Genomic DNA, 14,399 nt, shown 5'->3' with positions numbered 1-14,399 from the left:
TTGGAGAAGAAGTGAGAAGGGGAATAAGGTGCTGAACTCTCAGGTATTGGACAGAGAATAAACTCAGGCTATCTGATAGAAGTGGACAGGTCTACTGACAAGAATAAGTATGATAGACAAAGAGAAGCTCTCCTCATTAGCTAGTGATACACATTGAAGGTTTTGGGAAAGAGGTGTAGGAGGCTTGCCCCTTTTATTTGATCTCTGGGGTGGTGGGTAAACTGCTGAAGAGTACCAAACCCCCATCCCCTAACCAGCAGTTTCCAGACAACCACAATGTCCCCTCCCCACTCCTCGTCCACTCATCAGCAGTTTCCAGACCACTGTTCACTCACCAGAAGTTTGCAGAATCCTGTTCACCCCAACTGTTTCCAGTACCCCTCCCCTCTCTCCTCACCAGCAGTTTCCAGACCCCAATCTCCCTATTCCTCCCCTGATCACTGGCAGTTTTCAGATCCTCCTCCTTCCTCTGCTCACCAGTGGTGTCCAGGCATCCTACTCTGTTCACTAACGGTTTCATGGATACCAGCCGTTCTTCACTCCGTGAAGGATGACCTTGCACCTGCACACAAGCCTTCCATTGACACTGATAGGAAACTTCCTTTAGCGTGAGGTATTCTGGGTAAATTGTGCACCATTGATGGCTTGAATGGATCATTGAACATCACATTGTGGAATCCCAATGGAGATCGAGGCCAAATGTTTAATATACAAGCCAACGTACTTAAATTGTAGATAAACATGTTTTGCCTCGACCTGATGCAATGTTGGAAAACATACCATGTTGCAAAAAAGGTTGCAGCAGTGATCAGAGTGGGAGCATCGACCAGGAGGCTGACGGTAAGATGAATCACTGATTTGAATACTTACCTCATGAATAGACGAAGTACACGCTGAGCAAGACTGGTCACAGGATTGCTGAGTAAATGAAGTCATATACTTGGGTGGTTCTGTCACCCGAAACACTACTTAGGTAGTGACTCCCACCCATTCTCCTCCTCTAACCAAAAATAAAGGTTCTGTGTGCCAGATTGGTAAGGTAACTCGTTTATTTTTTACTCTTTATTTTTCTACAATCTCTTTGGAAATTTAGAATAGTGGGAATGTTGGTTAGGGCAGTTGAATGTTCCTCCTGCAGAATGTGGGAGATAAGGGTCACCACTAGTGTGACTGCACCTGTGGGAAGTGCACCCAACTCCAGCTCCTCGAAAACCAATTTAGGGAACTGAAGCTGGAACTGAATGAACTTCAGATCATTTGGGATGCGGAAGGGGTTATTGAGAGGAGTTACAGGGAGGTAGTGACTCCTCAGGTACAAGAAGAAGGGAGATAGGTTACAGTCGGGGATGGAAAGGGAACTGGCAGGCAGTGCAGGGATCCCCTTTGGCCGTTCCCCTCAATAACAAGTATACCGTTTTGGATACTGTTTGGGGGACGACTTACCAAGGGTAAGCCATGGGGCACAGGTCTCTGGCACAGAGTCTGTCTCTGTTGCTCTGAAGGGAAGGAGGAAGAGGAGCACAGCATTAGTCATTGAGGACTCCATAGTTAGGGGGATAGATAGGAGGTTCTGTAAGAACGAGAGAGACACGCGGTTGGTATGTTGCCTCCCAGGTGCCAGGGTTTGTGATGTCTCTTGTTGTGTTTTCAGGATCCTTAAGGGGGAGGGGGAGCAGGCCCAAGTTGTGGTCCACAAAGGCACCAACGACATAGGTAGGAAAAGGGATGGGGATTTAAGGCGGGAATTCAGGGAGTTAGGGTGGAAGCTTCATGCTAGAACAAACAGAGTTGTTACCTCTGGTTTGTTGCCCATGCCACATACTCATGAGATGAGTAATAGATAGAGAAAAGAGTTGAACATGTGGCTACAAGGATGGTGCAGGAGGGAAGGTCTTGGATTCCTGGATAATTGGGGCTCTTTCTGGGGTAAGTGGGACCTCTCCAAACAAGATGGTCTTCCCCCAAACCAGAGGGGTACCAACATCCTGGGGGGGGATATTTGATAATGCTCTGTGGGAGGGTTTAAACTAATTCAGCAGTAGGATGGGAACCTAAATTGTAGTCCAAGTGTCCAGGGGTTGAGAGTAGTGAGGTCAGAAATGAGGTTTTAAAGTCATAAGAGTTCACCAGCCAGCAATAAAATGGTTTGAAATGTGTCTACTTCAATGCCAGAAGCATCCGGAATAAGGTGGATGAAATTGCAGCATGGGCTGGTACCTGGAATTTCAATGTTGTGGCTATTTCAGAGACATGGATAGAGCAGGGACAGGAATGGTTGTTGCAAGTTCCAGGATTTAGATGTTTCAGTAAGAACAGAGAAGATGGTAAAAGAGGGGGAGGTGTGACATTGTTAGTCAAGGACAGTATTACGGTGGCAGAAAGGACATTTGAGGATTCATTTACTGAGGTTAGAAACAGGAAAAAAAATGGTTTTCTATAGGTCTCCATTTGGTGCCAGAGATGCAGAGGAAAGGATAGCAAAGCTGATTCTGGATAGGAGTGAGAGTAACAGAGTAATTGTTCTGGATGTCTTTACCTTTCCAAATATTGACTGGAAATACAATAGCTTGAGTACTTAATATGGGTCAGGTTTTGTCCAATGTATGCAGGATAGTTTCCTGACACAGTATGTAAACAGGACAACAAGAGGCAAGGCCACATTGGATTTGGTACTGGGTATAGGTGAGCACTTTGGTGATAGTGACCACAATTTGGATATGTTTACTTTAGCAATGAAAAGGGAAAGGGATATAACGTAGGACAAGAGTTATTGCTGGGGGAATGATAATTATGATGTGACTAGGCAAGATTTAGGATACATAGGATGGGAAAGGAAATTGCAGGGGATGAGCACAATGGAAATGTGGAGCTTATTCAAGGAACAGCTACTGTGGGTCCCTGATAAGTATGTATCTGTCAGGCAGGGAGGAAGTTGTCGAGCGAGGGAGCTAATTCTCAGTTAGGGCACTTGAGAATTACAAGTTAGCCAGAAAAGACCTAAAGAGAGAACTAGGAAGAGCCAGGAGGGGACATGAGAAGTCGTTGGCAGATAGGATCAAGGAAACCCCTAAAGCTTTCTATAGGTATATCAGGAATGAAAGAATGACTAGAAAAAGATTAGGGGCAATCAAGGACAGTAGTGGGAAGTTGTGTGTGGAGTCCAAGGAGATGGGGAAGAACTAAATGAATATTTTTCATCAGTATTCACACTGGAAAAACACAATGTTGTTGAGGAGAATACAGAGCTACAAGCTACTAGACTGAATGGGATTGAGGTTCACAAGGAGGAGGTGTTAGCAATTCTGGAAAGTGTGAAAATAGGTAAGTCCACTAGGCCAGATGGGATTTATCCTAGGATTCTCTGGGAAGCCAGGGAGGAGAATTCAGAGCCTTTGGCTTTGATCTTTATGTTGTCATTGTCTACAGAAATAGTACCAGAAGACTGGAGGATAGCAAATGTTATCCCCTTGTTCAAGAAGGGGAATAGAGACAGTCCTGGTAATAATAGACCAATGAACCTTACTTCGGTTGTGGGTAAAGTGTTGGAAAAGATTATAAGAGATAGGATTTATAATCACTGAGAGAGGAATATTCCTAATCGTTTACAAAGTCATGATTAGGGATAGTCAACGCGGTTTTGTGCAAGGTAGATCGTGTCTCACAAACCTTATTGAGTTCTTTGAGAAGGTGACCAAACAGTTGGATGAGGGTAAAGCAGTTGATCCACAGATCTAAGGTAAATTCGTTTTGCACAATCCCTCATAACTCAAATCTTCAGCAAGAAGAAAATACATAAGCCTGCATACAAAATCAAGCAACAAGAATTACAGTGGTAACTTGAGGAACTTAGGACTATTTTGCTGTTTTAGCAGCTAGTGAGCTGAAATATTTTGAAAACTGATTAACACAGGGAGTGACTAGCAAGCTGAGATCACTGAAATGTGAGTCTTATCAAACTTATTCTTAAAGACAGTACTTGCTTTGATCATTGACAAAGTTGGAGTGAATATTATGATGTAAAGGACACTACATTCTGTGGTGCCATGGTTACCTGTTTCAAAACAAAACCAACGCCCAGTGCCTGGGAAAACAAAGATCAGAGGGTTAGAAACATATGCCAAGTTGGTTTGGTCAGTTAGTGTGCACTGGATGCAATGTTAATACCAACAAAAGGGCTGTGAGCCAAACATCTGCGAATCCAAGGCTGTCAGAACTCAATCATGGATAAGCTGCATATTCCACAACCAAGGAGCCATTCTTATGGCAGCATTTTACCAACAACTTTGGCAGAAATGACCAGCCATAGTGATGTGAGTACTGACATCCTTGATGTCAGTGTGTCCCAGACAAGTATGCCCAAGAAGTTATTTCAGAACTTAAACTTACCTGGTACGGATAGAAAGCAATCCAGCAGTTCCAGATACGGCAGTCCACGCTCTAAGAGGAGCCAGTCCCAAAGCATGAAGAACCCTGGACTCATTAAGGTAAGTTGTCAGCTTCATAGCAGTGTAGAAAGGGCATACAGATGAAATATTGAGAATGTGCCTCTCAGGTCAGACCCTGCTGATAAGGTTCAGCATGTTAAATGATCCTCTTACACAGAAGTCATCAACTCCACCAGTACTATTTAAGGTTATATAGGAGCAGAGGTATTTAGCCCATCCAGTCGACTCCACCATTCGATCAGATCACAGCTCCACTTGCCTGCCTTTTTCTATTCCCTTACTGATTAAAACTTTGTACATCTCAGCCTTGAATATATTTAATGAGCCAGCCTCAACTGCTCTTTGAGGAAATGAGTTCCACAGATTCATAACCTTTATTTGCTATGTACTTTCCAGCCTTGTTACATTGGTTGATCTCCCACACCATCATTCCTAGAGACCGAAAGCAAACCCGTGGAATGGTTCAGAGAACATCTCTGGTCCATTGTGTACCAACGAACCCCACCTTCCTCTGACCATCCAGTTCAACTCTCATTCCCACTCCCCTGAGGACATATCCATTCTGGGCCTCCTTCACCATTTACACCAGACCACCAGCAAACTGGAGGAGGAACACTTCATCTTCCACCTCAGGAGCTTCCAACCACAAGGCATGAACATTGAATTCACCAGTTTCCAAATCTCCCCTCCCTCCAGCCCAATTCCAGATCCAACCCTCCGACTCATATCCGCCCTCTTGACGTGACCTACCTGTCTATCTTCCTTCCCACCTATCTGCTCCACACTTCCCACTGACCTATCACCATTACCTCCTACCTTTGCCCACCTATTGCTATCTCACCTTGCTTTCCCCTACACCTACCCCCCCCTACCCTTACTCATCTCTCAGCTCCCTTCTCCCTCCTCAGTACTGAGCAAGGTTCCTGCCCGAAACACCTACTGTCTTGCTCCTCAATACTGCCTGACCTGCTGTGCTTTTCCCAATGCCACACTTTATCAACTCTGACACCCCAGCATCTGCAGTCCTCACTATCTCCTTTTCTCTTTAAACAGTGATCTTCTGCGTCATTGCTTGAATATTTTGACGAGGGAAGTTTGTGCTCATTAAAGGAATACACTAATAATCAGATTGCTTCTCAATAATTACAGTCTTAATGTGTTTCACATCCAGTTTAATTTCAGCCTTTTTTATTAACGGCCTGTTCAACAGTAAGGGATTTTTCACTTGATAGCATATCGGTTTTGATTAAGTGGTTTACCCCAATTATTTTGCACTTCTTTCATTGACTCTAGTGCGTTGTCCTCCTCAAACTTGAAATGAGCACAACTCTCAAAATCTTGAACATATTTCAGTCTCTATTATTTACAGAAACTAGATAGCATTGCAATCAATCACATGCATAGGTAGTAACAAACATTTAAAGATAGCGATTCATGTAGAACAAGAAGTTAATCATTAAAGACTTCATTTCAGATAAAGGAAAAATAAAACTCAAAGGATCACTTTGAATTTCAGACTGGCCAGGAAAGAGACATGGCTTCATCCCACCTAGGTGTGAACATATAGTATTAGATTAGATTCCCTACAGTGTGGAAGCAGGCACTTCGGCCCAACAAGTCCACACTGACCCTCCAATGAGTAACCCACCCAGACCCATTTCCCTCTGACTAATGCACCTAACACTACGGGCAATTTAGGATGGCCAATTCACCTGACCTGCACATCTTTGGATAGTGGGAGGAAGCCCACACAGACACAGGGAGAATGTGCAAACTCCACAAAGACACTTGCCCAAAGCTGGAATTGAACCTGGGTCCCTGGTGCTATGAGGCAACAGTGCTAAGCACTGAGCCACCGCGCCACCCCAAGTATTAATTACAGGAGGAATATCGGAAGCACCCAACTGCTAAAAAAAAGGCAAAGTTCCTTGTCCCATGAAAATCTTTACAAACCAAGAGCCAGCAACAAAAACAGATAGAAATGTGGAAATAAACTAAATTAAGAACTTTTTAAAAATCCATAAATCGTCAAGAATACATAAGAAATGAAAGAAGTCTCCCTTTAAGTGTCATTGAACACCACTAGCAAATTGACTCGATAAACACTTACAACTTCATAAGGGAAGCTTGACTGAGCAATGTTAAATGATATAGCACGAGATGAATGTGAGAGGAAATAAATAGAGGGTTAACATAAAGCAGGAGGTGATGAACAATGTAAAAATAAGTCACTTCCAGTGAAATTTCAGAAGTATTAGAAACTCTCAGATAATATTTCTGGAAAGATACTTTCTTCCCATTAGGAGACCATAAATTATTCAGGACCCTGAGATAAAACTTTACTTTAACTGTTGATGAGTTTTCTCTTCTTGCATATTGTTAGATATTCTTCGATAGTTATCAAACTTGACTTTTGGCATAGTAGTTTACTTATCACCTTAAAATATTCTCTCTTAAATTATCTTATTTAAGTTATTTTCTGTTACCATTGACTCTTTATTTCATCCTTAAGTAAGGAGTATATATTCTGAAGGGAGAAATTCCACACCCTTAAAATAGCTGGGACATTTATATCATTGCTAAAGCGTATTAAAATTTAAACAGTCTATTTGGAGAAAGTTAACATTAATGGGCAATTTCGTCCCCTGTAGGATAGTTATGGGGAATCTACGGACCCAATTCTGAGCCTATGTGAGATTGAAGGGCTTGAACTCAGCAGGCTTAAGTTATCAGGGAAATATTCCTGATCGATATTGGCTCTGAATTAGAGCGAAAAGCTATCAATCACTTGGGTTGATCTGAAACATTAACCTTCGGTTTTTTTCAATCTCCAAAGAGCTTTTCCAGAATGTTTGTTTTTTAATGGACAATAGTTTATGATCTTTAACTTGACTGCTGCCAAGAAGAGGGAGCCAATGGAATATCTCCTCTCTGCTCATCATCACCCTCAGAGGCAAACCTGATCTTTTCCGAGAATCTCTGAGCCATTCCTTTCAATGGGGTTTTAGTTACTGGTTAAACATTTCCAAAACTACACGGCACATTATCTTCTTACAGCGTTTCATGGGAATTCCGACTCAAGAAGAAGAAGGTGAAGTCGATGCGGCGGCTCTTTCCCAAGCTCATCTAATAGCTGTGGATGACCCGGTGAGTTATTTGCTCCAGTCTCGGTGAACTTTCACACACCAGGCCGTGTGCTCTACTTGAGGTTGCTTTGGCAAAGGGGAAGGAGGGGGTGCGTGTGTTGGGAAGGTTTAAGGTGGCGATCCTACAAAGTTGGAGGAGGCAGGAATCCTCCAGGAGTATGGCACTGTTAAACCAGCCCCAGTAATTGAATACCAGTGAGAGTGACAACATCGTGGGGAATGCATCTAGAGCATATTCCTCATATCATGAGGCAGGTGACTATGCGAGGGCTGAGGAGGCAGTACACAAGTACAACCAAATGTTTGTTGGAAAGTAGATAGACAGGAGGTAAATTGACTGTGACTTTGTGATTGTGTTGCTCTCCCGGGACCAGGGTAAAGGGCAACGTGTATCAGACATTAGAACTTGACTGGCTTAACTGAAACAGGAGACAAGCTATGCCCATTAGGACCAAATTGGGCACCCAATTATGACTTATGGCAATAAGGGAGATTGGCAGCAGTGAATCCAAAGCATTCTAGGTGGTTCAAGTCAACACAATCGCGAGAGCATAAGAGGCTGCCAACACTGGGAACCAAACATGGTTGCAGAGGTGGGCCCCACTGTCCCATGTGAGTTGCTGAAAAGCAGTGCATGTGGGAAGCTCATAAGTTAGTAAGATATAGGAGCAGAATTTGGCTATTCGGCCCATCGAGTCTGCTCCACCCATGAATCCTGGCTGACATGCTCCTTAGCCCCATTTTCCTGCCTCCTCCCCATGACCCTTCAACCCATTACCAACTAAAAATCCATTTAACTCCTCCTTAAATTTACTCACTGTCCCAGCATCCAATACATTTTGGGGTAGTGAATTCCACAGATGCACAACCCTTTGGGAGAAGTAGCTTCTCCTGAATTCGGTTTTAAGTTTGCTACCCCTTATCCTAAGACTATGACTTATCGTCCTAGAATTCCCCACAAGAGGAAACATCCATTCTATGTCTATTTTGTCCACACCTTTTATCATCTTGAATCCCTCAATTTGATCTCCCTTCATTCTTCTAAATTCCAGAGAGTATAGGCCTAAACTGTTCAATCTCTCTTCACATGCCAAACCCTTCATCGCTGGGATCAATCGAGTGAACCTCCTCTGAACTGCCTCCGATGCCACTACATCTTTCCTCAAATAAGGGACCAAAACTGTGCACAATACTCCAGGTGCAGTCTCACCAATACCTTGTATCGTTGCAGCAATGCTTCCTTACCTTTGTATTCAATTCCTTTAGCTATGAAAGCCAACATTCCTTTCGCTTTCTTTATTATCTGCAGTACCTGCATGCAAGTTTTCTGTGACTCTTGAACAAGGACACCTAGATCCTTCTGCACTGGAGCACCCCAAAGTATCTCCCCCATTTAGATAAAAGGTTGACTTCCCATTTTTTTTTACCAAAACGCATGACCTCACCATTATCCACTTATCTAGGATGAGAAGCTGAAGTCATGATACTTAATGAATGACTATGATTTCACTTTATTAGGAATAGTTGCAATTTTTTTTGAGGGAAGAGCACACATGAAGGAATATTTCTCTTTTGTTCTCGTATGGGAAAGAAAAATTGCACCGAAAAATCTGCGAGGGTATCTTTAAGTATTCAGCAGCTCAATAATATATTGAGCCAGTCAGCTTCTGGCACAAGGCAGCCAGGGATTAATGGAGCAGCAGCACAAATAACATGAGCAATCCTATCTCAATGAGTTTATACAGCTCGAAAGAAAGAAACTGTGAAAAAGCTTGGAAGGACAACACACACTCTCACCAAAACTGCAAGGGGCATAATCACATGGGAAACCCAGGAAATAGCAGTTAGCATTGGACACCGGTGTCAGCTAAGTCTGTTAGAGGAAAAGTAAACATTCCTACATTTATGCAAAATGTTTCGGATGAGAAGCTTAAATCATGATATTTAATGAATGACTGTCATTTAACTTTATCAGAAATAGCTGCAAAATATTTCTTTGAGGAAAGAGCACATGTTAAAGGATTATTTTTCTTTTATTATTGTATGGGATGTGGTCATTGCTGATCCCTAATTACCCTTGACTTTACCAACCCATTTCAGAGGGCAGTTAAGAGTTCTTCCCTGATGGACATTAGTGAAATGGATGGGTTTTTGTAAGAATCATCATGCTTGCTATTAAGCTAGAATTGCATTCTAGATTTTACTAAATTCAAAATTCACTATCTGCTACGTCGGGATTTGAGCCCATGTCCCCATAACATTAGCCTGGGCCTCTATGTAACCAGTCCACTAGCAGTCCCACAATGCCACACTGATTAGAACTCAAACTAATTCTGGTTGTACAACTAAAATATCCTTAAAGATATGATAACAGCATAATACCATTTTCTCATTTAAAGAAGACACATATTGAATCATAGAGTCATAGAGCTGTACAACATAGCAACAGACTCGTCAGTTCATCTCATTCATGCCAACCAGATATCCTAAATTAATCTAGTCACATTTGTCAGAATTTGGCCCATATCCCTCTAAACCCTTCCTATTCATATACCCATCCAGATGCCTTTAAAATGTTATAATTGTCCCAGTCTCCACTACTTGCTCTAACAGCTGATTCCATACATAGGCCACCCTCTGCGTGAAAAGGTTGCCCCTTAAGTCCCTTTTAAATCATCCCTTCTCACTTAAACCTTCTACTTTTGGACTCTCTCATCCCAGAAAAAGACTTTGTCTATTTATCCAATCCATGCACCTCATGATTTTATAAACCTCTGACACTCCAGAGAAAACAACCCCAGCCTATTCAGGCTCTCCTGGCGATATTCTTGTAAAGCTTTTCTGAACCTTTTCAAGTTTCACAACATCCTTCCTATAGGAGGGAGAACAGAATTGAATACAGTATTCCAAAAGTCATTTTGGCTTAAGTTTTCATTCTTTTACCATCCACTTTCTTTCCCGATCATCCTCTATTCTTGTTCATCTCATCTGCTCCTGACCCTCTCTATCTGTTTCAAAGCAACTCTTTCTCCTCTCATTGCCTCTCCCTTCCCCAATTGCTAATATTGAATTCACCACCACATTGTACAAGACACTTGTTAGACCTCAGCTGGAGTATGGTGTCCAGTTGTGGGCGCCATATTATAGAAAAGAAGGAAACACATTGGGGTAAAGATATAGGAACTGACTGGCTCAGAAACGTTGTTGCCACCTTTTGGGAAACCTACAACTGCATCATGAGATTGGAGAATCTTGCATTTCCTAGGTTACATCACTGAAAGAGGAATTTAATGATTTTTTAATATATTAGATTCCCTACAGTGTGGAAACAGGCCCTTCGGCCCAACAAGTCCACATGACCCTCCAAAGAGCAACCCACCCAGACCCATTCCCCTAACAAATCCACCTAACACTACAGGCAATTTAGCAAGGCCAATTCACCTAACCTGGACACCTTTGGACTGTGGGAAGGAACCCACACAGACACAGGGAGAATGTGCAAACTCCACACAGACAGTTGTCCGAGGCAGGAATAGAACTAGGGTCCCTAGCACTGTAAAGCAGCAGTGCTAGCCACTGAGCCACCATGACACCCCAATGAGCTGAGCTCAATCAATGAACATTAAAATTCAACTGCAGGGTGTTAATTATCACAAAAATGTAAGTTATTAACTCCTTTATTGAAATAACTTCAAGCAGCCATTGAACAAAGAGTTTACCCAGCTTCAACAAACCTCAGAGAATAGGCAGAAACAACCTGAATTGTACTACACACTATTAAAGTTGTACTCACAAGGTGGATAGGATATCATGCTTTCCATCACCCCCCCCCACCTTTGCTCTCACCCAAAGACTGGGCTGGGAGATGAGGTAATCCATATGGCTATGTGGGAAGTTATGGGGTAAGAGCACTCCTCCTCACCCTGATTAAATCTGGAGAAGACTGAGGTTGTCATTCAGCCCCTCAGCTCATTGAGAATTGCAGCAGGAATGGAGTGACCTTTTGTGCCATGTGGAAAGGCCCAGTAAAAACTGATGGTCTCCCTGTGGAAGAGCCACTCTTGGCTCTCAGCTACAGTCTTATTTGCCAGGATTTTGCTGACCAGCTCGGGCCAGCTCACCCCATTCAGCTTCTTTAGGGGCCTCCATCTCCTTCTGCAGCTCCAGAAATCCCTGCAATCCCAGCAATGGCCACTGCTCCCAGTGGTGCTGTTGGGACTGAAGAGTGCCTGCCCCATCTCTGACAGCAGGTAGGTAACTGCCTGATGGCTGTGTAACACCATCGGGACCCTTAGATATGGCCACAGTGGGGTTTCCACTGGCTGTCCGGTGGAATGAGACCATAACCATGGCCCCTCATTCAGCACTGAGTCTTTTTCCTGGTAGCAGTGGATTAAGCAGGGGACGAGAGCAGCTCTGTGTGCATCTGATTCTTGTCAGTGGCACATCCATTTTCTAGTTTTCCAGGATTCACGTGAAGAATTTATTTCTCAGCTGAGACACTAACGAAAGGTAAATAGTTTATGATTTCAGAATTTTCAGGTCAATTGTTCACACAGTAACAAAAAGATCCTTGCGCTTTCTCTTCAGGTACTGCATCCAAGATGACATTGGTGGCCATGGATTTGCCTGTATTGACATTTGATTATACTTGGAAAGCTTTTTTTTTCACTCATTCATTCATTTACCAATTGTAGGCGTAACTGGCTCAGTCAGCACTTATTCCTCATACCAAATTGGTTCTCCCATTGAGTGGCTTGCTTGCCTCATTGACCCATTGGTCTGGAGACACACATAGAGAGGACCAGATAAGGTTGGCAGATTTTCTTCCCAAAAGGGCGATAGTGAGGCAAAACAGGCTTTTCCCCAACAAGTGTCAATAGACTCCTAATTCCAAATTTTTAAAAACTTGAATTCAAATTCTACCATGGTGGGATTTGAACCCAGGTCCCCAGAATATTACCTGAGTATTCTGGACTAATGGATAATGCCATTAGGCTATTACACCCTTTAAATGCATGCTTTTGCCATTCCCTTCGACAGGTTCTGACTAACTACGAGATTCACTGACCACCATAGGAATGATGGGTCAGTAATCATCTTGTTGGACATGTCATGTCCTGAATTGGGACTTGAACCCATACCACTGGGTCCAGAGGGAAGGATATGACCAGCATATGCTACAAGACTAAACCTTTAACATTGTTTCAACTTAATAACTTTCCATTTTTCATTGCAGGTTGGTTGTGTGGTGTTTCATATAAGACATTGTAAAGACTTTTCCAATACTTGTATCCTTTTTATCAGCTGAAGGCTTGACTGTTCTCAGATGTTTGATAGAGCTTTTCTCTCTGACAATATCCTGGTGAGTTATACCATTGTCCTTTTGCCTTTTGAAACCTTAGTTTCAATCCACTGTGTTCAGGAGTTGGCAAACAACACTAGCAAGAACGATGAAGTCAAAAATTAGATTCATGCAGATTCGGGCTAAGAGGATCAATGTGGAGAAGTGGAGGTGATATTTCAGAAAGCTGGGATGAAATAAGCCTTCTCCATGGAGATCAGTCTCCTGAAGTTGCAACTTGTAGGGGATCAGGTTGTTTTGTGCTCTTAGATATGTTAAGGACATTCCAGGATAGTAGTTACCAAAGCAATTGGGATCTTGGACAATTTAAAATGTTGGTAAATCTGAAGCTGTTGAAGCCACAAACAACTGAGCCACGTGCTGCCACCTGCTGGTGAGATGAGTGAGGAGTGAACCAATTATGCCGGGTGTACCCTGGGGGAAATGTCAGGCTGATCATCCGAGTGGAGGTTGGTTTGGGGTATTAACTAACTGACCCCTGCCCACCCTCTCTCAGAAACTGAATTGTTCTCTTTAAGTGATCCAACTTTCAGTGGTTCTAAAGAAGAGAATGCTGCTGGTTATTCGGATCACTGTGGGTGAAGTCATGAAGTGTACCATGCCACACCACCTGAGGGAACTCCTGAAAATGAAAAAGTCAAAAATGGTCATTCCCTTTGAAGAAGTCAAATATTTCTGTGTCCAGGTATTGTATAAAAACATCTAATTGATGAGCAGATACTTTTGGAGGGAAACCAACTAAGTATTTTGATTTATCACTCTAACTCTCACTCTCTGCTAGATTCCTAGAGGGAAGAATGATGTAAGGAACAAGGTCATTGTTGAGCTACTGGGGATTGAGCGAATGAGTGACAGCCAAAAACTCCTCGGGCGAACAAATCTTCAGCTTATTGATATTGTCCAAGTAAGTCTCTTCACGTAACAACCATCAATGACCTTATCTGAGACTGAAAGGCAACCAGTGAAGAAGCTTCTAGAAGTTTCATTCACTCTACTATCGATGGGCACGTTCAGCTGTTGAGGTCATCAGCCCCAGGTCCTCAATCTTTCAGTTCTCTTCTCCTGAATTCCTATCTCATTGGCTACATTTTTGGTCAGCTGTCCGAAGTGAGTCCGTGGTACATTGACCCAAATAAGGTTTTTGGACAGTGTGTTAAGTTGTTAACAGTGTTCCATAAATGCATGTTGTTGTTGTATGAGGCATCATGTTTCTGTAGCAGGTCACACGCTTGAGTAACTAATCCACACAAAGCCGAAAGTCCATTTTATTTGTTGTCCTACGTCAAGTTAGCCAAGTGACCTTAAGGTCATGGAGGTAGTTTTTTAATGCCTGGGATTTTGGGGTATGCTGGTGGCAGGGGGTGAGGGGTTTGGGCGTACGTGTGTTGGGGGTGAGGTTGCAGGTTGTTAGGTGGTGGAATTGTGAGAACCAAACTCCTGTTC

General features: G+C 42.9%; 1 protein-coding gene across 1 annotated transcript in view; it reads left to right on the top strand.

Annotated features, from left to right (window-relative positions):
* Positions 1–1,022: 1,022 nt before the first annotated feature.
* Positions 1,023–14,399, top strand: part of LOC122551910 — a 162,593-nt gene continuing 149,216 nt past the window's right edge. Inside the window, exons 1-5 of the mRNA XM_043694478.1 lie at positions 1,023–1,034; positions 7,503–7,592; positions 12,831–12,882; positions 13,490–13,641; positions 13,738–13,860. Of these exons, the coding sequence (XP_043550413.1) occupies positions 7,509–7,592; positions 12,831–12,882; positions 13,490–13,641; positions 13,738–13,860 (411 nt within the window). The 5' untranslated portion in view covers positions 1,023–1,034; positions 7,503–7,508. The remainder of the gene's footprint in view (positions 1,035–7,502; positions 7,593–12,830; positions 12,883–13,489; positions 13,642–13,737; positions 13,861–14,399) is intronic.

This window comes from Chiloscyllium plagiosum, chromosome 7 (assembly GCF_004010195.1).
Source record: "Chiloscyllium plagiosum isolate BGI_BamShark_2017 chromosome 7, ASM401019v2, whole genome shotgun sequence".
Classification (NCBI taxonomy): Eukaryota; Metazoa; Chordata; class Chondrichthyes; order Orectolobiformes; family Hemiscylliidae; genus Chiloscyllium; species Chiloscyllium plagiosum.
This window is presented reverse-complemented; position numbering and strand designations above follow the sequence as displayed.